This window comes from Delphinus delphis, chromosome 10 (assembly GCF_949987515.2).
Source record: "Delphinus delphis chromosome 10, mDelDel1.2, whole genome shotgun sequence".
Lineage (NCBI taxonomy): Eukaryota > Metazoa > Chordata > Mammalia > Artiodactyla > Delphinidae > Delphinus > Delphinus delphis.
Genome location: NC_082692.2, coordinates 23191789 through 23211276, shown reverse-complemented (window position 1 = coordinate 23211276; position 19488 = coordinate 23191789). Strand labels below are relative to the sequence as shown.

At 54.3% G+C, this 19488-nt stretch overlaps 4 protein-coding genes across 5 annotated transcripts; 1 reads left to right on the top strand and 3 right to left on the bottom strand.

Annotated features, from left to right (window-relative positions):
• Positions 1–280: 280 nt before the first annotated feature.
• Positions 281–1952, bottom strand: LST1 (leukocyte specific transcript 1). Its single transcript, XM_060021546.1, has 4 exons — positions 1876–1952; positions 1401–1499; positions 1046–1068; positions 281–515 (listed from the first exon to the last, which is right to left on the bottom strand). Exons 1-4 carry the CDS (start codon positions 1895–1897, stop codon positions 366–368), a joined length of 294 nt encoding a protein of 97 aa, XP_059877529.1. The 5' UTR covers positions 1898–1952; the 3' UTR covers positions 281–365.
• Positions 1953–6396: 4444 nt separating this feature from the next.
• LTB (lymphotoxin beta) lies at positions 6397–8324 on the top strand. Of its 2 annotated transcripts, none has more exons than XM_060021549.2 (4): positions 6397–6558; positions 6952–7003; positions 7201–7275; positions 7697–8324. In XM_060021549.2, the coding sequence occupies exons 1-4, from the start codon at positions 6397–6399 to the stop codon at positions 8149–8151; spliced, it is 744 nt and encodes a 247-aa protein (XP_059877532.1). In that variant the 3' UTR covers positions 8152–8324. The 2 variants fall into 2 exon arrangements, with proteins under 2 accessions (XP_059877532.1, XP_059877531.1); XM_060021548.1 differs by having other exon boundaries at positions 7097–7275; positions 7697–7831.
• A 1785-nt stretch (positions 8325–10109) lies between these two features.
• On the bottom strand, positions 10110–12831 carry TNF (tumor necrosis factor). Its single transcript, XM_060021550.1, has 4 exons — positions 12479–12831; positions 11884–11929; positions 11647–11694; positions 10110–11316 (listed from the first exon to the last, which is right to left on the bottom strand). The coding sequence occupies exons 1-4, from the start codon at positions 12662–12664 to the stop codon at positions 10895–10897; spliced, it is 702 nt and encodes a 233-aa protein (XP_059877533.1). The 5' UTR covers positions 12665–12831; the 3' UTR covers positions 10110–10894.
• A 1527-nt stretch (positions 12832–14358) lies between these two features.
• On the bottom strand, positions 14359–16166 carry LTA (lymphotoxin alpha). The gene is made up of 4 exons (XM_060021551.1): positions 16057–16166; positions 15550–15657; positions 15359–15464; positions 14359–15145 (listed from the first exon to the last, which is right to left on the bottom strand). The coding sequence occupies exons 2-4, from the start codon at positions 15646–15648 to the stop codon at positions 14733–14735; spliced, it is 618 nt and encodes a 205-aa protein (XP_059877534.1). The 5' UTR covers positions 15649–15657; positions 16057–16166; the 3' UTR covers positions 14359–14732.
• Between the last annotated feature and the right edge of the window lie 3322 nt (positions 16167–19488).

The window sequence follows — 19488 nt, the reverse complement described above, 5'->3', positions numbered from 1 at the left end:
TGAGACTCAACACACCTCCTTCTCCCCCCCAGGAGGCTAAGGCCTTTGTCCTGAGAAAAGTGGACTATTAGACATGATTAGCTCTACTTCTCAGTGGCCCACAGACAAATGCTCTTTTCTGGCCTTCAGGGGAGCCTGGGTCCCTAAACACCCTTCTTCACCCAGTGGATCCCTGGTGGGTAAGAATGGGTGGGAGGGTAAGTTGCTTAGGTCTTGATGGTGGCCCTGTTGAGCTGGGGCTTGAGGTAGATGGAGAAGCCTGAGACACAGAGGGTGGCGAGACCATGGTCTTTACTGGGTGTTTACTGGTCTTTACAGCATGGCCCTGACCAACCGCCTGGGTTGGACGAGGCATCTGGGGGTGCTCAGACCGGTTTGTTCTTGGCAATGCAGGCGTAGTCCGTGCTGGGGTCCTCCTTGCTGCCTTCCCTTTCTTGGTTGCCGAGGTCAGGTCCCTCCCGTTCAGGCAGCCTCAGCAGGGACGCATAGTGGAGCTCCTGTTGCGAGAGCTGGGCCTGGGGCCGGGACAGAGGGTGCTGACAGGAGGTCCCCAGGAGCCTCCCTCCCCTGACGCTGCCCTCTGAGTTCTCACTGCTCCCCTGCCCCGCTTTCTTACCTCATTGCCTCTATTTGCGCGCTCTCTCCCTCTCTCTCTCTTTCTGTCTCCCTCTCTTGTCCTTTTCCCTTTGTGTCTCTCTTACTCTCTCACTCTCCCCCTCTATCACTCTTAATCTCCTTCTCTTACTTTTTCTCTTGATTCCTCTCATTTTCCCTGTATCTCTCTCATTCTCTCTCTGATTTTTGCCTCTCACTTTTGTCTCTCTCTCCCTCATTTCTTCCTCTCTCTCCTTTCTGTCTTATTTCTTCTTTCCATCTCTACCCCTTTCCTTTCCTCTCTTCTTCTCAGCCCTTACTTCCCTCTTTCTGCTTCTCTCTTACTTCCTCTGTCTCTCTGTCTCTCCGGCTCGTTTCTCCCTCTTCTCCTGCCCCCCGACCTCAGCCCCCACTTGTTGCCCCATCACGCACTTCTCTGCCCCAGACTCACCCAGCTCCTCTCCAGCCTCCTCACTGGAAGAAAAGAAGAAGCTCGGCTTGCCCCTTGTCTCCCTTCTGCCACCTCCAGCCCTCCTCGCCCACTCTCCCCACCCCCAGCAGGTGTTTCCTCACTTGCCAACCTCCCTGTGCTTCCCACAGCCAAAAGCCAAGGTCCCTCTCTTTGGACACTCTCCCCTCCCCTCTCCACCCCCCAACTTCTACCCCCTTCCTCAGGCAGGAGGGGCCAGTGAGGGTTGATGGGGGCGTCTGGGAGCACAGGAGGAAAGGGTGTGTGGGGGACGGCACAGGGTGTTGCCCGGGGGTGAGGGGTGAGGGGGTAAGAGGGAGGTGAGGGTGGGGTTCACCTCTCCCACGGAGCCGACACAGGCAGGCGGACAGAATGACCATGACGAGGAACAGAAGCACCCCCAGCCCTAGGCCCCCAAATAGGTAAGGCCATATGTCTGCAGGGAAAAGGGGTGAGTGTCAGAGAGCCCATTTCTCTCTGCAGCTTACCCCGTCCTCCTTGTTGGTCGGGGATCTCAGCTTCTTTCTCCAACAGTTTTAGAGACAGAAAACCATCCTTTCAGAGGTTCTTCACCCCAGACTGTGTTCCCTCACCTCCTCCCAGAGGTGGCCATGACTCATCAGTTAACTCGCTCGTCCCCGAGACCACTCGCCCCTCAGAAACCTCCCACCACATTGCTGCCCTCTCTGGGCCTCCCCATGAAGCCCCTTGTCTGCTGCACTGGCTGGCCCCAAGAGACCCTGGCCACCTACCCACGACCCGCGCACACACCGCTTTTTATCCACTGTTCCCTGAGCGGAGGGTTACCTTACCTTTTATCCCACAATCTTCCATTAGGTTGGGGACTGAAGACTAGCCTGCAGGTTGGGAAACCTAGCGCTGCTCTTCCAGGCTAAATGGCCTGGGGTGAGTCACGTGCCCCAAGTTCCTCATCTGTAAAGTCTGGGGCCCCTGTTACAATCGTTTCCCAGGCTGAGGAGCCTTAGCTATGTGCCAACCCTGAACTGGGCTCTTTCTATTCGTCACTGCTAATCCCCATAACAATGTAGGGTACTGTGCCCATTTCCTTGGTGAAGGACCTGAGACTCGAGGCTGGACTCCGACAAGGACGTCCAGCCCAGAAGTGGCAGAGCTGGGGTTCAAGGCCAGCTCTGTCCAGCTCCAGAGCCCACTCTGTTTCTCCGACCCTAGGCTGACCAGCTGGTTCATAGGGGCCTCTCCAGCACTGGATAGTTCTAGTTTCTGGTGAGGGGGCTGAGGCAGGAGCTGGGGTCTGGAGGGTGCGTGGCGACTGGTGGGAAAATAGGGAAGGTGGTGTCCAGCGCCACCTGGCACCTACGGCCGCTCCCTCAGCCCCAGAGCAACTTGGGAAAGGGGGGCCCCCAGCTTGGCTGGTGTGGAGAGCCGCTTCCCTTGGGCAGATACTGCTGGGGCTGAAGGGGGCCATGGAGGAGCGTCTGGGGCCCATAACTTCCCCTCAGGCACTTCCTGCCCTACAACCACTGGTTCCTGTTTGAGGGTGAAGAGGGGGCCGCTGACTTCATCCAGAGCCAGAGGCAGTGACCAGGGTGTGGAAACTGAGACCATCCTGGGTTCAGGAGGAAGGCTGGGACATGGGGGGGTGGCAGGTGGGGAGCAGAAGCACAGGTGGAGGAGGGCCTGCGGTGGCCACGGTGGGGGGGGGGTGGCGGCAGAAGTGGATTGTTTGCAGATCTTTGGGAAGCGGAGACAGAGGCCAGACAGGATCCCCCCAGGGCCCAGGGAACCTCAAAGCCATATTCTCCCTTCCTTCACCTTAGACTCACCTCACTCTGGGGGTGACTGTCCCCTCCCTGGGTTTCCTTCATGAGGGTTCCCTGCTCTCGCCCAGCTTACCTAGAGTCTGTGGCCTGCGGTTGGACAGACTCCTGACTGACCGGAGCTGCCTGGGTAAAGTGTTGCCACCTCAGACATTCCTGCCCCTCCTCTGGTTTAACTTCTCCCCCAGCCTGGGTGCCTCCCTAGCATTGTTAGGAGAGGAGGTTAGGCTTTGAGGGTTAGGGTTACAACATCTTTTCCTTTCAGGCTCCTAGGACTATAATTCAGCCTGTGATCCCTGTCAGCTCCAGCCATCCTATTTTTTCAAATTTATTTATTTATTTTTGCGGTACGCGGGCCTCTCACTGTTGTGGCCTCGCCCGTTGCGGAGCACAGGCTCCGGATGCGCGGGTCAGTGGCCATGGCTCACAGGCCCAGCCGCTCCGCGGCATGTGGGATCTTCCCGGACCGGGGCACGAACCCGTGTCCCCTGCATCGGCAGGCAGACTCTCAACCACTGCGCCACCAGGAAAGCCCTCCAGCCATCCTATTGATCCCACAAGTCGTCAGTGATCATATCCCTTCTAGGTGCCTTCCCTGATTCACTTTTCCCAATTACACTGTGTCGCTGAGAGCTCATGATCCTGGTATGTGTGGACACACACTCCAGCTCCCAAGGCAGACTGGGAGTTCCAGTGGATTTGGGTAACTCTCCTGGTATTCTGGGGCTGTATCTAACAGGGCACTTGGCTGACTGATTAACAAACAGGAGAGTCAGAGACAGCCAGACTAGATCGACATGAGCACTGCTGATAGATCTAGGACAGAAAGTTGATGACAAGTTGGTGTTGGGAAAAGAGGTGTGGGCAATCCAGGTGGCCTTCCTGCAGCGAGCAACATTCTGATATTGAGCACAAAAGTAAGGGTGGTAGTCCAAGGACCTAGATGAAGGCCTCATAGTGGCACTGTGATGGAGAGGGAGATAAATGCTGGAGGATGGCACACCTAGTCCTTGAGGAGGGTGAAGACTTGGGAGCTCATGTGGAAGCAAGGACTGAAGAGGAGATCTGGTGCCTGGGCCCATAAGCATTTGCATTTCCTTCTCCAGATTCAGAAATTTTCTGCTACTTCCTTCCCTTCTCCCATCCACAGTGTTCCCATGCAGGACAGTAGGAAAATATTGTTTCAAAATGTTTTATTATTAAAACATTCAAACATAGAAAAAAATTGAAAGGATTGTACAGTGAACCTATCCCTACCACCTAGATTCTACAATTAATATTCTTCTATATATTTGCTTTATCACATATCTATCAATCCATCTCATTTTTTGATACCTTTCAAAGTTGCAAACATCAGTACATTTTACCTCTAAACCCTTTACCATGCTTATCATTGACTCAAGTTCAGTATTTGTTTCCCTATTCTTTTTTGGGGGGAGTGAGGAAGGTAAGATTTACATACCCTGAAATGGACAAATCTGAAGTCAGTACTCAGTTTTTAAACTGTCTTGTGGTTAATGGTATGGAGCCAGACTGCCTGGGTTCAAATCCTGTCTCTGCTACTACTGTGTGACCTTCCACAAGTTCTTTAACTTCTCTGTGCCTCAGTTTCCTCTTAGAGTTTTTTGAAATAAATTTATTTATTTTATTTATTTATTTTTGGCTGCGTTGGGTCTCCTTTGCTGTGCACGGGCTTTCTCTGGTTGCGGCGAGTGGGGGCTACTCTTCATTGCGGTGCACCGGCTTCTCAATGCGGTGGCTTCTCTTGTCTCAGAGCCCGTGATTCTTAACCACTGCGTCATCAGGGAAGCTCCCCTCTTAAGAGTTTTTATCGGGATTAAAAGCATTATTATAGGACTTCCCTGGAGGTCCAGTGGTTAAGAATCCACGCTTCCACTGCAGGGGGCACGGGTTTGATCCCTGGTTGGGGAACTAAGATCCCGCATGCCACGCCGTGTGGCCAAAAAGAAAGGAAGGAAGGAAGGAAGGAAGGAAGAAAGAAAGAAGAAAGAGAGAAAGAAAGAAAAAGAAAGAAAGAAAAAGAAAGAAAGAAAGAAAGAAAGAAGGAAGGAAGGAAAGAAAGAAAAAGGAAGGAAGAAAGAAAGAAGGAAGGAAGGAAGGAAGGAAAGAAAGAAAAAGGAAGGAAGAGAGAAAGAGCATTATTATTATTATATATAAAGTGTGTAGGTTAGCGGTGGGCACATGCCAAATGCTATCTGGATATTAGCTATGTTGTTATTATTATTACCTGAACACACAGAGATAGCAAGAAGGGGAAATGATCTGGGACCACCTCCAACTTTCTTGACCTGGTTTTTCCTCCCTTCAACTCCTACTGCTCTGCCGACTACACCATTCATTTGGTCCTTACTGCTTTGTTTTGCTTACTCATTCATCCTTTTTTCCTTTCTTCACTTAACACTTAGTCAGCATCTACTAAATGGATGGAGCCATTCTAGACTGTGAAGCTCTTTGGCGGTGGATGCCTCATTGCTCTCCTGTCTATACTCTGTGTAGCAAGGGAGGTAATGCTCTATTTCCATCCCTCCTCAGTGAGTTAATAGTCAGTGGTGAGGCTGAGGCCCCCTTCAGCTGCCATCACCGTGGACTGGCTTAACTCTGCCTTTCTCACCTAGCTCTGGGGGCTTGGAGGGCGCAAGGGAATGGGAGGAGGAGGTCATTCCAGTGTGGGGACAGGTTCTTCTTTGGAACCTAGACATCCATCCCTGGAGATTCCAGTTCTGGTCCTCCTATTCCAGCCCTTGACCTCAGGGATATGGATGCAGCCCTCCCTCCAGCACCCACCTCTGGGGTGCAGAAGAATGCAGACCAGGGACTTCCCTGGTGGCACAGTGGTTAAGAATCCACCTGCCAATGCAGGGGACACGGGTTCAATGCCTGGTCCGGGAAGATCCCACATGCTGCAGAGCAACTAAGCCTGTGTGCCACAACTACTGAGCCTGCGCTCTAGAACCTGCGAGCCTGTGTGCCACAACTACTGAAGCCCGCGTGCCCAGATCCTCTCCGCAACAAGAGAAGCCACTGCAATGAGAAGCCCGCGCACCACAACGAAGAGTAGCCCCTGCTCACCGCAACTAGAGAAAGCCTGCGCAGCAAAGAAGACCCAGCACAGCCAAAATCAATCAATCAATCAATTAATTAATTTAAAAAAAGAAGAAGAAGAATGCAGACCACACTAGCAATCTGGAATTCTGTGTTCTCATTGCAGCTGCCTGACTTTCTGCAAGCTAGCTTCCCTCTCTGGGCCTCAGTTTCCCTTCCCACTGAGTCAGAAGATCTCTAAGGCCCCCTCCAGCTCTACCGTGAATGCCTGTCTCTTCACCCCAGCTCCCTCCCCAGTTCAGAGAACCCAGGCATCCAGCTGCCCCACCCTAGCTCTGGGTAAACAGGAAGCAGGGTGAGGGGAGCAGGGGTGTTCGGAAAGTCCCAGCCAGGTGTGTGGGTCTACAGGGGGGGGGTGGCCCCACCCCTGAGGTATGAAAGCCCCCCTGCCCTGGCCCTGGCTCAGTCTCAATGGGGGCGCTGGGGCTGGAGTGCCGGGGTAGGCGGCCCCAGGGGAAGGGATGCCTCCTGCTGGCTGTCGCAGGAGCCGCTTCCCTGGTGACCCTCCTGCTGGCTGTGCCTATCACTGTTCTGGCTGTGCTGGCCTTGGTGCCCCAGGAGCAGGGCGGACTGGTGAGTGGCTGCCACGAATCCTCCAAGGGCCTCACCTCTGGCTGTGCCTCTTGCCTCTTCCTGCTCAGCTGGCTTGGCTGTCCCCCAGTGGGGATGTCTCCTCTGTCTCTTTGCTGGTCCTCTTTCCACGTTCCTGTGATGCTGCTGTGCCCTGATGTCACCAAGCCCCTTTCTGGTTGTCTGTATGTCTCTTCTCCTCTTCCCAAGACATACTTGGGCCTCTGTCTCTCTGCCCAAGTACAGATGCCTTACTTGTTCTCCATTCCAGGGAGGTGTGTTTCGAGGCTGGGGCTGGTGGGAGAAACCCCAAGTCGAGCTTGCATCTATGTTGGGAATGGGGGGGTTGGCATCAGCTAAGACTGAACTCTGGGCCCTGTGACCCCACCCACTCAGGTAACAGGGACCGCTGACCCAGGCGCCCAAGCACAGGCCCATCAGCGATTTGGTAAGAGCCGACCACCTCCCCCTCCCCTGCTTCTGCCCCTCAGGGACTCCCAGCTCCCATCCATCAGCATCCCCAGATACTCTCTTCCTCCAGGAATCCAGGTGCCCCATCCCTGGGCCCTGGCGCCTTGTCCTCTCAAGGTGACTACACGTGGGTGGCTGCCCTGCCCCCAACCGTGGACTCTTCGCCCCTTCCAGAGTCCCGGGAGTTGCCGGTGGAGGAGGAGGCAGAAACAGATCTCAGCCCCAGGCTCCCGGCTGCCCACCTCATTGGTAAGGATCTCATAGACCTGAAGAGTCCAAGGGTGCCAGTTCTGCTCGCCCACAGTTAGAGTCCCTTCGCTCTGTTACTGCCCTGCTGGGTAGCCCACCTGCTTCACCGCTGCTATAGTACGCACTCTTCTGCTCGCCCAGCATTCTAGCTTCTCGCTTTCCCCCTCCGCCGGAGGAGTCAAAACCCGGCCTGGATCTCCCCACCACAGCGCTCTGTACCGCACACCCAGGTGCCCTCAGTCCCAACTCGTACTCATTGCAGAGAGAGCGCCATGACCCCGCTCCCCCCAGCCCGGCTGGACTCCTGCAGTGGGTTAAAAGCCCCAAATGTCCCTCAGGCCCACCCTCCCAGAAGTCCCAGGCCTGGATCGCTCCTTTCAGGATCGGATTTCCGAGAGCCAACTGGCCCGTTTCTCCGCAGGCGCTTGGACCACGGGGCAGGGGCTAGGCTGGGAGGCGAAGAAAGAAGAGGCGTTTCTGAGGAGCGGGACGCAGTTCTCGGGCGCCGAGGGGCTGGCCCTCCCGCAGGATGGCCTCTATTACCTCTACTGTCACGTCGGCTACCGGGGCCGGGCGCCCCCTCCCGGCGGGGACCCCCTGGACCGCTCCGTCACGCTGCTCAGTCGCCTGTACCGGGCGGGGGGCGCCTATGGATCGGGGAGTCCCGAGCTACTGCTCGAGGGCGCGGAGACCGTGAGCCCGGTCTTGGACCCCGCCCAGAGGCACGAGTACGGGCCTCTCTGGTACACGAGCGTGGGGTTCGGCGGCCTGGTGCAGCTCCGGAGGGGCGAGAGGGTGTACGTCAATATCAGTCACCCCGATATGGTGGACTACAGGAGAGGAAAGACCTTCTTTGGGGCGGTGATGGTGGGGTGAGGGCTACCCGCGTCCCTAAAACGACTACTGCATGGTGGGAGTATGTGAACGAATCAGCCTAGATATTGGGGACCCAGACACCAGGGACCCCATGGCCGTGGCGAAAATGGAGAAGACTGTTTGGAAACTGATTTTGAGCCTGGTGAAAATAAAGAAGGTAAAGCTTTAGTGCTGCCGGTACAGATGCTGAGATGCTGACGTGTCTTCATTCAGGTCGGGTACACAAATGTTGGTTAAATAGTCTCTGTATTTTCCTGGTGTCTTGAAACTATTCATAACACCTGGCATGGCCTCTGTTCCCTGGGATGGGGATCTGTGGGTCCCACCCACCCCTGCCTCTGAATGGCCTTGCCCCAGCACTAGCCCATTTAGAGGGTAGAAGGAAAGGGCTCTCCACAAAGCCCCAAGCATCTCCAAGCGTCCTGATTCTCAAGGCCACATGGTCCCCGCAGACTCAACACTGCACTCTTCTCTCTTGGGTCCCTCCCGGTAGTGACAGGGGTCATTACCGGGGAAGGCAAGTACCACTCAGAAAGGCCCAGCCAGCAGAGTAAACCCGAAGAGGGCTGATGATGAAGCACTGAGGGGACAGCGTTTCCGCCCTGCTAGCTGCCTGAAGGCCCTGTTAGCCTCAGTCGACTCTTCTCCAGGGGAAGACCCACAGCTCGGGGAGCGGGGCAGTGGGGGTGGGGACCGGGCGTGAAGGGAGGAGGCTGAAGGAGTTGGGAGGGTGGTTGAGAAAGAGAGATGGGGTGGGGATAGTGCCCGAGGACACCAGGGAGAACCGGGGGAGGAGGAAAAACTGATGTCACCTGGCCCTGTCCAGGGTGGGATGGAAGGTCCTCACCCCGCAGTCACACTTCAGGTCCCCTTTCCATGAGTGGGCAAGTGTCGCGGCCCCAGAGTGAGTAACAGCAGCCTCTTCACCCCGTGACCGACTTTCAGCCCCGAGCTGGAGGAGGATCCAAGGCTCTATCTAGGTTACCCCAGCAGGTCACCCCACCTCTGCGGCACACGGCACAGTTTTCCCCCTGCCTGGCAACCCTAGCAGGAAGGAAAGCCCAACTTCAGAGCCCAGTGAGGGCTGCCACTCTCTGAGTCTTCATTTCTGACTCCATATTTGTCTTTGACTCTGTGTCCAGAAGAGCCTTCCCGGAGGGGAGGAATGCATTTCTCTTTCCACTTCACCCACCTCCCATCCCTCTCCTCATCATTCGCCAGGAAAATCAGGGAGACCAAGCTGGCATGGGGGGGTGGGTCCTTCACCTACATCTTATTCCTTGTTTTTTATTTTCTTCTTCCTCTTCAATTCCATCCACTGAGAGATGGAAGCGGGTAGAAGACCGGGGGCTGGGAAAAGGGAGAAAGCCAGAATTCACCGAGTGCTCCGCTAGCTGCTCTGTTGTGATGAGTTTAGGTCTTCTGTTCTCAGGGGGCCCCGTGTGCGGTGGGCGTTCCTACTTCTCTTTGATAGACGAGGTTCAGCGACTGGTTCAGTTTGCACAGTTAGGACTGGGCTGGCAGGGGGAGGAGCGTGGGGCGGGATCAGGCGGTTTGGAGCCCAGGTGCCCGACTGCCTGGAAGTCCCTTGGCTGTGATTCAGGTACCTGAGAATTTGGCCGCTCCCCGGGGTCTTTCGGTCAGGCCGCAACAGCCGGAAATCTCATCTGAGCTGCGGGATTTCCCCCACTTGGATAGGAATTCCCAGAGTTGGAAATTCCAGGGCCCTGAGGGAGAGCTAATTAAGTTCAGGTTCCTTTCTTGGGGGAGGGGCATTTTCAGTGGGGCTTTGTTTTATGTAGGGTCTCCTGAGCCCCAGCAGTCCAAGGGGTGAGGGGCAGGGATCATAAGCCCTGTGGAGAAAGAACTTCAGGGAGCCACGTCTCACCCCCAAGGAGAGGCCAATGAAGAATTAATTCCCAGAAAGAGGCCATATTTCTTTTCTAAGCACACTTTATTTCTCGCCACTGACCAGTAGGGCGGTTACAGACACGACTCCCCTGGGGAGCAGAGGTTCAGTGATGTAGCGACAAGTCAGTCACCAAATCAGCATTATTTAGGCAACCTGATCAGATAAATATATTTTAAAAACATAAGCAAAAGGAGGCACAGAGACCAGGAGGCAGGGTGGGAACGACCTACAGTTCAGCTCCGTTTTCACAGAAAACACATCTGAGCCAAGGCAGCCCCTACATTGGGTCTCCCAGGACACCTTGACCTCCTGAATAAATACATTCATTAGTAAATAAATAAATAATAAATAAATAATAAATAATCACAAGTGCAAACATAAATAGAGGGAGCTGGCCCTGTTGGGGTGTGGCTGGGCTCCCCATCTCAGGGAAGTCTAGAAACATTGGAAGAAAGGGAGGCCTGAAGTCCACTCATGTCAAGTTCTGGGTGAGATCTTCTCAAGGAATGTTCTGAAGTGTTCCAGTCAGAACCCAAGGTCCCCTGGCCCCCACATTCTGGGTGTCCCAGGTTGCATCCAGGAATCCAAACGCAAGGACCCCAGTGAGTTCCAGAAGACCCAGTTCCAATTCTTGGTGGTGGTCAGTGCCCCATTGTCCAGGCCATACTTCCCTGCATCCCTGATTTCTAAGTGTTGTTGTTGTTTAAAGTTTTAAGCTTGGAGCCCAGGCCTGAGTCCCTAATTCTCTTTCTAAACCAGAAGGGGATGAGCGGGTCTGAAGGAGTAAATAATAAAGTAATTGAGGTGGGATAGGATGGATGTCCTGCTCCCTCACAGGGCAATGATCCCAAAGTAGACCTGCCCAGACTCAGCAAAGTCCAGATAGTCGGGCAGGTTGATCTCAGCACTGAGTCGATCACCCTTCTCCAGCTGGAAGACCCCTCCCTGGTAGATGGGCTCGTACCAGGGCTTGGCCTCAGCCCCCTCTGGCGTCTCCCTCTGGCAAGGGCTCTTGATGGCAGAGAGGAGGTTGACCTTGGTCGGGTAGGAGACAGCGATGCGGCTGATGGTGTGGGTGAGGAACAAGTGGGTGGAAGGGCAGCCTTGGCCCCTGAAGAGGACCTGGGAGTAGATGAGGTACAGCCCATCCGTCGGCACCACCAGCTGGTTGTCTTCCAGCTTCACGCTGTTGGCCAGGAGGGTGTTGGCATATGTGTTCAGCCACCGGAGCTGCCCCTGAGTACTGAGGTTGGCTGGAGGGAGGGAGAAAAAGAGGGAGGGGTGAGTCATTGTGACCCTGTCAGTTCCACTCTCCACATCCTGGCCCTCAAGTTCTGCCCACCCCACCCCCCACATCCGGTTCCTGTCCCCTCTGTCTGTCTTCCTACATCCCATCTGGCCATGAGGCTCTGAGCATCCCCTTCAAGTTCTAAGTATCCTCCACCCTCCCCTTGAGCTCAGTGAGTCCTTCTCACCCTGTCTCCAAGGTCTGTCTACCCTCAGCCTGGCTTCAGCAGCCAAATCCTACCCCTCCCCATCCCATCTGCTTCTTCGTCCCCCAGACACATCCTCAGAACACTTACCTACAACATGGGCTACGGGCTTGTTACTTGAGGTTTTAGAAGATGATCCTGAAGAGGAAAGAGAAAAGAAGAAGGTGAGAGACCCTTAAGCTTCCCAGAAAATATCTCACTACTTTGACCTCCTTTCCTCCTCCCCCCAAACCCAAACTCTAAATTTCCCCTACTGCTTCCATCCCAGGACCAACCCCTACGCCCACCCAAGCCCAGAATTAGGAGAGAGGTTTTGGAGACACTTACTGAGTGTCTGAGCCAGAGGGCTGATGATGGAGTAGCCAGTTGGGAACTGTTGGGAGAAGAAGGAGGATTAGTATCAAAGCAAGTCACCCCTGAAGGAGAAACAGCCGGCTGCTTCTCTAGCTTGTACTCTCTGCACTGATGCGTCTCGTTTTCTCTCCCCATTCATCCATAATCCATTTAACAGCTCATTCATTGAGTTCCTGCCGTGTGCCAGACACCCTTAGCTTCATCTTTCCTATCTCTCTTTCATACCTGCTGTATCTGCTTCATCTTTATCCAGATGACTTGTTTTCTTCCCCATCTTTCTACCCATACCCCTTATCTGTCTACACATCTCTCTTTATATCTGAATCCCTGCTTACTCATTCATTCATTCGACAAATATTTAGAGAGCGTCGCCCATGTGCCAGGCACCCTATTTCTCCATCCTTCCTTCTCTTCCCACATCTCTCTCCACGTCTCCTTCTGCCTCCCCATCTTTCTCCACTGTTTTCCTCCCCAAGCCTCCCCATCAGCACACCTCTTTCCCCCACCCCACATCTCGCCCCATTTCTCTCTGGGTGAGAGAACGAGCCGAGGCTGGCCAGGGACTCACCTCTTCCCTCTGGGGGCCGATTACCCCGAAGTGCAGCAGGCAGAAGAGCGTGGTGCCTCCTGCGACCAGGAAGAAGGAGAAGAGGCTGAGACACAAGCACCTTCCGGAACCCTGGGAGCCCCCTGCCGTCTTGGAGAGCGCCTCCTCTGCCAGCTCCACATCCCGGATCATGCTTTCAGTGCTCATGGCGTCTTCTTCTGAAGGGCTCAAGTCCAGCTGGGAGACGGTAGAGCCCTGTGGCAGGATGTGTTAGAGGGAGCAAGTCGTCTGGCTGCCTGTCGGGGTGGGGGTGTGTGGTCTGGGAGGTTATTTCCAGGGGGCTCTGGAGTTGCTTGTCTCTCTCCTGGCTGGTCCCCTGGTGTCCTCGCTCTGGGAGCTTCTGCTGGCTGGGTGTGCAAACAGCTGCATTTATACGCTCTGGGGTGAGAGGAGGGCGGGGAAAGGCTCTCATTCAACCAGCGGAAAACTTCCTTGGTGGAGAAACCCATGAGCTCATCTGGAGGAAGCGGTAGCGGGTCCTACACCTTCTGTCTCGGTTTCTTCTCCATCACGGGGGCGGGGGTTTGGAAAGTTGGGGACACCCAGGCATCAAGGATACTTCCTACCCTACCCACCCGGATTCTGAGGGGGGCTCCCTGGGCCAGTTACTGCTGTAGATGTAGGACCCTGGAGGCTGGACCCCATTTCCCCGTGCCCCCCAGTTCCCGTTGTTTCCATTTCTTTGGGGGATGAGTTCTGTGGCCTATTTCCTTCTGATTTCCAGACCGGACTCAGGTAGTGGTAGAACTAGAAATGGGAGGGGCTTCAGAAAGCTGAGTCCTTAATGGAGAGAAAACTTGGGGGAAGCTGTGCTGGGTCCCGAGATGTGTGTTTCGGTCCCTGAGGGCAAGAGGAGCTGGAGGAAGGGAAGCTTGAGGCTCTGCAAGGGCTGGGGCAGGATGGCAGGGACAAGCCTGGGACAGCCCCAGAGGAGTGAAAGCGACGCTGGGAATTCACGAACCCCACCACGGCAGGCCTTCTCCTTTCACTCTGACCCGGGACTCAGCAAAACCCTGGTGCTGGTTTCAGTCTTGACTTCCAAGGGCATGTGATGCCCCAATTTTTGCACGAAGACCCCACCCTTCAGAGTCCCTGTGTGTGGCCATGTATCTGCAAAGAACTCCCTGCTCCCTCCAGTTTCCTGGAGACAGCCCTGGCCCTCAGAGCCCCTGCACGTGACCACGTCTCCCGAAACGTCCCCTGTGTTCTCCAGTCCCCCAGCCTTGGAGGCTCTCCCACTCCTCGGGGCCCTGGCATGGCCATGCCTTCCGGGGGCCTCATGCTGCTCCTCCACAGTCCCAAACAAACACCCTTCAGTGTGGTCACTGCTCCTCAGAAGCCTCCTGTCACCCCCATTCCTCAGGGGTTCCCTGACCTCCACTCCTCCAGACTTTGGACCTGCATCTTTCCTTTGTCTTCTCAGCTTATCCTCTGGTCTCCTCCCACCCCTGCGAGGCCACCACATTTCACCAGAGCCCCTTAGGCCTCTCTGTACGCCCACAGCTCCTGTCCCTCTGATTCCTGTCCTCCCTCCATTCCTTAGAGACATCTGGGGAATTCTCCCCTCCCAGACAGACAGATACAGGCAGACAGCATTTCAGAGAAAAGAGGTTTATTGGGCTCCATCAAGGGTCAGACGTCTCCTCGTGGGGTGTCCAGTCAGGCAATGGCTGGCTCTTAGGAGCCTTTCACTTCCTTCCAGAGCCCCTTGGTCCCTCAGACCCACTCTTTTTCTCTCTTGCTAGGTCATCCTTGTGCCCACGCCCTCTCACTCTCCGTCTCTTGGGTGTATTATCTCTTTCTTCTGCCGTCCCCCTTCTCTCCATCCTCCATAAATAAATAATTTAAAATTTTTTCCCTTCATAAATAACCCCCCTCCCTGCCCCCAGTCATCCACTCAAGCTCCCTCATGTGTCAGCTCCCCTTCCATGTCCAGGGCAAGGCCCCCTAGACGGGCAGGGCAGACAAAGGGCTCTGGGTGGGCATTTCCAGGCAGGTTTGAAGTCCTCAGCCGAGCATCCGGGGTGGTTCAGGAAGGTGTGGTCCCCTGGGGTGCCTAGAGTTCCTTCTTTGGAAGCTCCAGGTGCCGAGAACGGGGGAAGACTTGAGACTGATGGAATGGTCAAAAGAGAGGTGTGGTGACCCCTGAAGTGGTCAGAATGGAGGCAAAATGGGGAGAAGGCCTTGAAACCAAATTTTTTCTTTCTGGATTTTTCTATAGAGCGAAGGCTCCGAAGAAGACGCTACTGGGGCTGAGGAGCAGGTGGGAGATGCCATCTGTGTGAGTGGATAGCTGGTCTCCCCGGGTGAGCAGGAACACAGCCCCCTGGTACACCGAGCGCACCCAAGGTCCCTGTGGCCCTGGGCACACGGACTTCTGAGCGCTGAGGAGAGGCACGTGGAATGGGTACTGGGAGGAGAAGAGCTGGACCTCGTGGGCCAGGTAGAGAGGGGTGGGGGTGGCCTTGGGGAAGCAGCCTTCCCCAGAGAAGACCACCTGGGAGTAGACGAAGTAGAGGCCACTGGTGGGGACCAGGAGGGAATTGTTGCTCAGAGAGAAGCCGTGGCGGAGGAAGGCGCGATCCGTGTTCGCTCTCCAGCGCAGTGAGTCCTGGGTGCTGGGGTCTCCTAGGGAAAGCCAGGAGGGATGGCGGTCAAGGACCTGGGGGTCAGAGGTCTCGATCCCTGAGGAAGCAGGTGCTGGACTGAGTTCCTGGGGGATGGTTGGGAGAACAGAAGGGAGTGGGAGTGGGGGTGAGCTGGAGGGGATGCTTGGGTCCCTGAAGGGGGATGGGAGGAGGGCTGGGGGCTACATGTCTAGGAGGGCAGGTGAATGTTTACCAACAAGGTGAGCAGCAGGTTTGAAGGTGCCTCGGGTGAAGTGATTCGGGGGGTGCTGATGGGCAGGCTGTGCAGTTGAGGGTGGGAGGCCAACACCAGAGAGCCCCTAGGGGAGGACAGAGTCAGAGAGGTCCTCAGGCCCAAGGTCAGGCTGGGCTGCCCACACAGTCCCCATTGCCCTGATGCCTCACCTGGGCCTCGGGCGGCAGGGCCAGCAGCAGTCCCAGAAGGAGGAGGAGTAGGGGGGTGCTGCACACCCTCAGGAGGTAGAGACGTCCAGGTGGTGTCATGGGGAGAACCTGCAGGGAGAGAGACAGTGAGCGGGGCGGGGCACGATGCGGAAGACGGGCCTCCTGCCCGTGGAGACAGCCACCCTGAGAGACGGGGCGACAGACAGAGAAGGGGACAAGATGCAGTCAGGGAAACCCCAGGTGAGCAGGGGGAGAGAGAGAGAGACGAACAGAGATGAGAAGGGTACAGAGAGGGATCAGACTGTGTGACACAGGCAGAGAGAAAGAGATTGACAGATAAAGAGTCAGAGAGAGGGGAACAAACCAAAACCAAACCCACCAAGGCCCAGGCCCAGGCCCAAGCAGGAGGTGCAGGAGGGGCTGAAGCCCAGTCGGAGGGACTGAACGCCCCGGGGGAAGGAGTCCACCGCCGGGGAAGCCCAAGGAGATGGGGTGGGAGAGTCTCACCTGCTGTGCGGGGCCCCTTGGCCGGGACGCCTGGGTCCCTTTATAGAGGAAGCGGCAGTGGCAGCGTGGCAGGCAGCGGGCGGGTTCTAGGCCGGGGCTGGGGCCCGGGGAAGCCCCCAGGGCTTAGAAGATGCTGCTGTTTCAGTCGAAGGCAGGAAAGGCTGAGGCCTAGGAGAGAACCGCAGGCTGGGGGCTCAGACGACTGAGTTCTGGGAAAGGGAGTGGGGTCAGGGGAACCGTGGGCTGGGAGGGCCAGGGAGCGGGGGTCAGGCTTAGGAGTTCCAGAGAAGGGACAGTAAATTCAGAGGACGAGGAGAAGGGGAGCAGCTGGGGCGTGGGCTGGAGGCCCGGTTCCCTGAAGAGCAATTATGTATAACACCTCTGCACCCTTGGCTGGTTACAGGCTTCTCTCTGTGCACATTTCCTCCTCTTGCACCCCTGTCCTTGTCCCAGAGACTCAAGTCACACTTGTCCCAGTGTGTGTATTTTCCAGTTTGCCTGGAAGGTTTCATATCAAAAGTTCCATTATATTCCCTCCTGCCTGGTACATCCTGGGTTATGCCTGTTGTCCTGGTAGAAATATTCATGGACCCCCTTTTACTCTCAAAAGTGTTCTGGTTTGGAAGATTCAGCTCACGATGAGCCATGAACTCACATATGATGAGGTCTTGTCTCACTGCTGAAGGATGCCCTCCACCTCATCCCAACCTCAGGTGGGCTCCACAGATCAGATTTATATAACCCCAAACAAACACATTCCAGGATCAAGGAATGTGGCAATTGCTAAAGTTCTCTACAGGGGATGCTTCAGAATTCCACACAGGTGGAGCTTAAGGGTGGTGACCTAGGGCGGAGTGGGGACAGCAAAGGGACTTGTCTTGCAGCTGCACTTGTAAAGCCAATACACTGTTGTAAAATCATTAAGGATTTCCCCCTTCTATTGATGCAGAACTCAGGTACAGTGAGGTGCACTTCTCCTAAGGGGATAGCCTGATGAACTTTTCCATCTGTTTATAGCCATGTAGCCACCATCCAGTTCAACATAGTTTTAGGTCCCCAGAGGGTTCTCTTGTGCCCCCTCCCAGTTCATACCTTCCAAAGATAACCAACCACTTTCTGACCTCTACAACTATAGATTAGTTCTTCCAGCTTCTGAGCCTCATACACATGAAATCACACAGACTCTACTCATCTGTGTTTGGCTTCTTTCTCTCGACGTTATGTTTGTGAGATTCATGTATATTGTTGTGTGTATCAGTGATTTTTATTTCATTGTGATGTGATGTTGTGTGAATATACTCTAATTTACTTATCTATTTTTCTGTTAATGGGCATTTGGTTCGTTTCTAGTTTTTGGCTAGTATGAAAAATGTTGATATGAATGTTCTTGAACATGAGGGAGTTTTCACTTAGCTTGCAGGTTGCAGGTTAAAAAAAAAAAGCAAGGTTTCTAAAGATGATTTTAGTCACATTTCATGAGATTGAGAAAATAACAATTGGCCCCTCAAATATTATTATTCCTCTTACTAGCTTGTTATGCTTTCATTTGGAGGTTTTCGGAGGGGCTGGGGCTGAGGATGGTGGTGATGGAAACTAAAGCCCTCCCTCTGTTGCACTGGGCAGAAAGTTCCTGAGGTGTCTTGGTGTCCTGTGGCACGTAAGTGATATTCAGGGTGTGCATCAGCTAGTTCTGTTTTCCTCCCTGCTACTTGAGGCCCTGCAACTTTGCCTTTCATGCCTTCCTAGTCTAACCTATTACTTCTTTTCATTCCATCTCTTTGGGTTTTCTTGGCTGTGCCTCGTGGCTTGCAGGATCTTAGTTTCCTGACCAGGGATTGAACCCGGGCCACGGCAATGAAAGTGCGGTGTCCTAACCACTGGACCACCAGGGAATTCCTTCATTCCATCTCTTTAGCTTCCTCTCTATTTCACAAACATTTACTGAGCGTCCTGACCTCTGGGAGCTCAAAGACTAGTGTGGGTTCCGTGACAGTGGGCTTATGGCAGCCCACAGTAAAGCCATCAGACTTGGCCTGGGGGAGAGGTGATTCAGGCATTAGTATCAAGGCAAAGATGGTGAAGGGCATTCCTGATAGAGGGAATAGAAGGTGCAAAGACTGGAGGTAAAAGAGAGTATGAAGTGCACTAACCTGTGCAAGTGAGTACACATAAAAGGAACAGAGATGAGGCTTGGGAGGTAAGCTGAGACCACATCCTGAGGGGTTTAAAACCAAGAAAAGAGGTTTGGATTTCATTGTAATTGTGATGGGGAGCTACCAAAAGTTTTGAGTGAGAGAGGGACCCACCCAGATTGGTATATTTAAAACATGAGTCTGGATGCTACATGAAGAATGAATTGAGAAATGGGAGTTGGGGTCTGCAGGGGAAACCAGAAGTGTGGAGAACAGTTAGGGGGGTTTGCAACAACTCAGCAAGGAGGTGACAAGAGCCTGCATTTAACTTTTTTTTTTTTTTTTTTGCTGTACGCGGGCCTCTCACTGTTGTGGCCTCTCCCGTTGTGGAGCACAGGCTCCAGACGCGCAGGCTCAGCGGCCATGGCTCACGGGCCCAGCCGCTCCGCGCTGGACCGGGGCATGAACACGTGTCCCCTGCATCGGCAGGCGGACTCTTAACCACTGCGCCACCAGGGAAGCCCAAGAGCCTGCATTTAAATCGAGGCAGTAGCAGGAGAACGAAGAGGAGGAGAGAGTTTCTAGGCAAAATCTACAGGTCTTGGTGGCTGACCAGACGTGATGGCGGAAGAAGGGTAGCCACAGATGCCTCTTTTAAATACCTTGGTCTCTATCTTGGCTTCATCTTGTTTCTTTTAACCTCACTGTGTCTTGTGTCACTGTTGGCCTACCTCTTGGTCCCTGCTCCTTTCCTTTCCTCTGTGTCCCTCATTCTCTGGAGTCCCTTTTTCTTCCTGCTGTCTCTTTCTGCCTCTCCAATGGTAGGAGCCCATGGACTAGGAGAACTCGGCTATATTAAAATGTAAAATGGTGCTGCAATTAACGGTGAGAAATAGAGAGAAACGGAGAAACTTCGGTCAGAGAGAGACTGGGGCATTGAAGAAAAAAAAGGGGAAGGTGAGGACAAGTGATGGGGGGACATGAGAGACAGAGAGGAATGAAGGGTGAGAATTGGGTCGAAGCTCCGTGCCACAGGCATTTGCGATGTGCTGAAGGATGCTCCTTGAGATGGGCCAATCTTGGTTTCAATCTCAGTTTTGGAGGTTGTGTGAAATTCAGTTTCTTTCTTGAGGAGGCCAGCAGTTGGTTTGGGGCTTTCCCTGAGTGGGAGGGGTGATGACTGGAGTCTTGTGCTCCAAACCGAGGGATATACAGTTTCTACAGTGGTGTCTGTGGAGAAACTAGTGAAATCTCTGAGCCCTCCAGATAAGGCTGAAATGACAATAGTCTCAAACTTGAA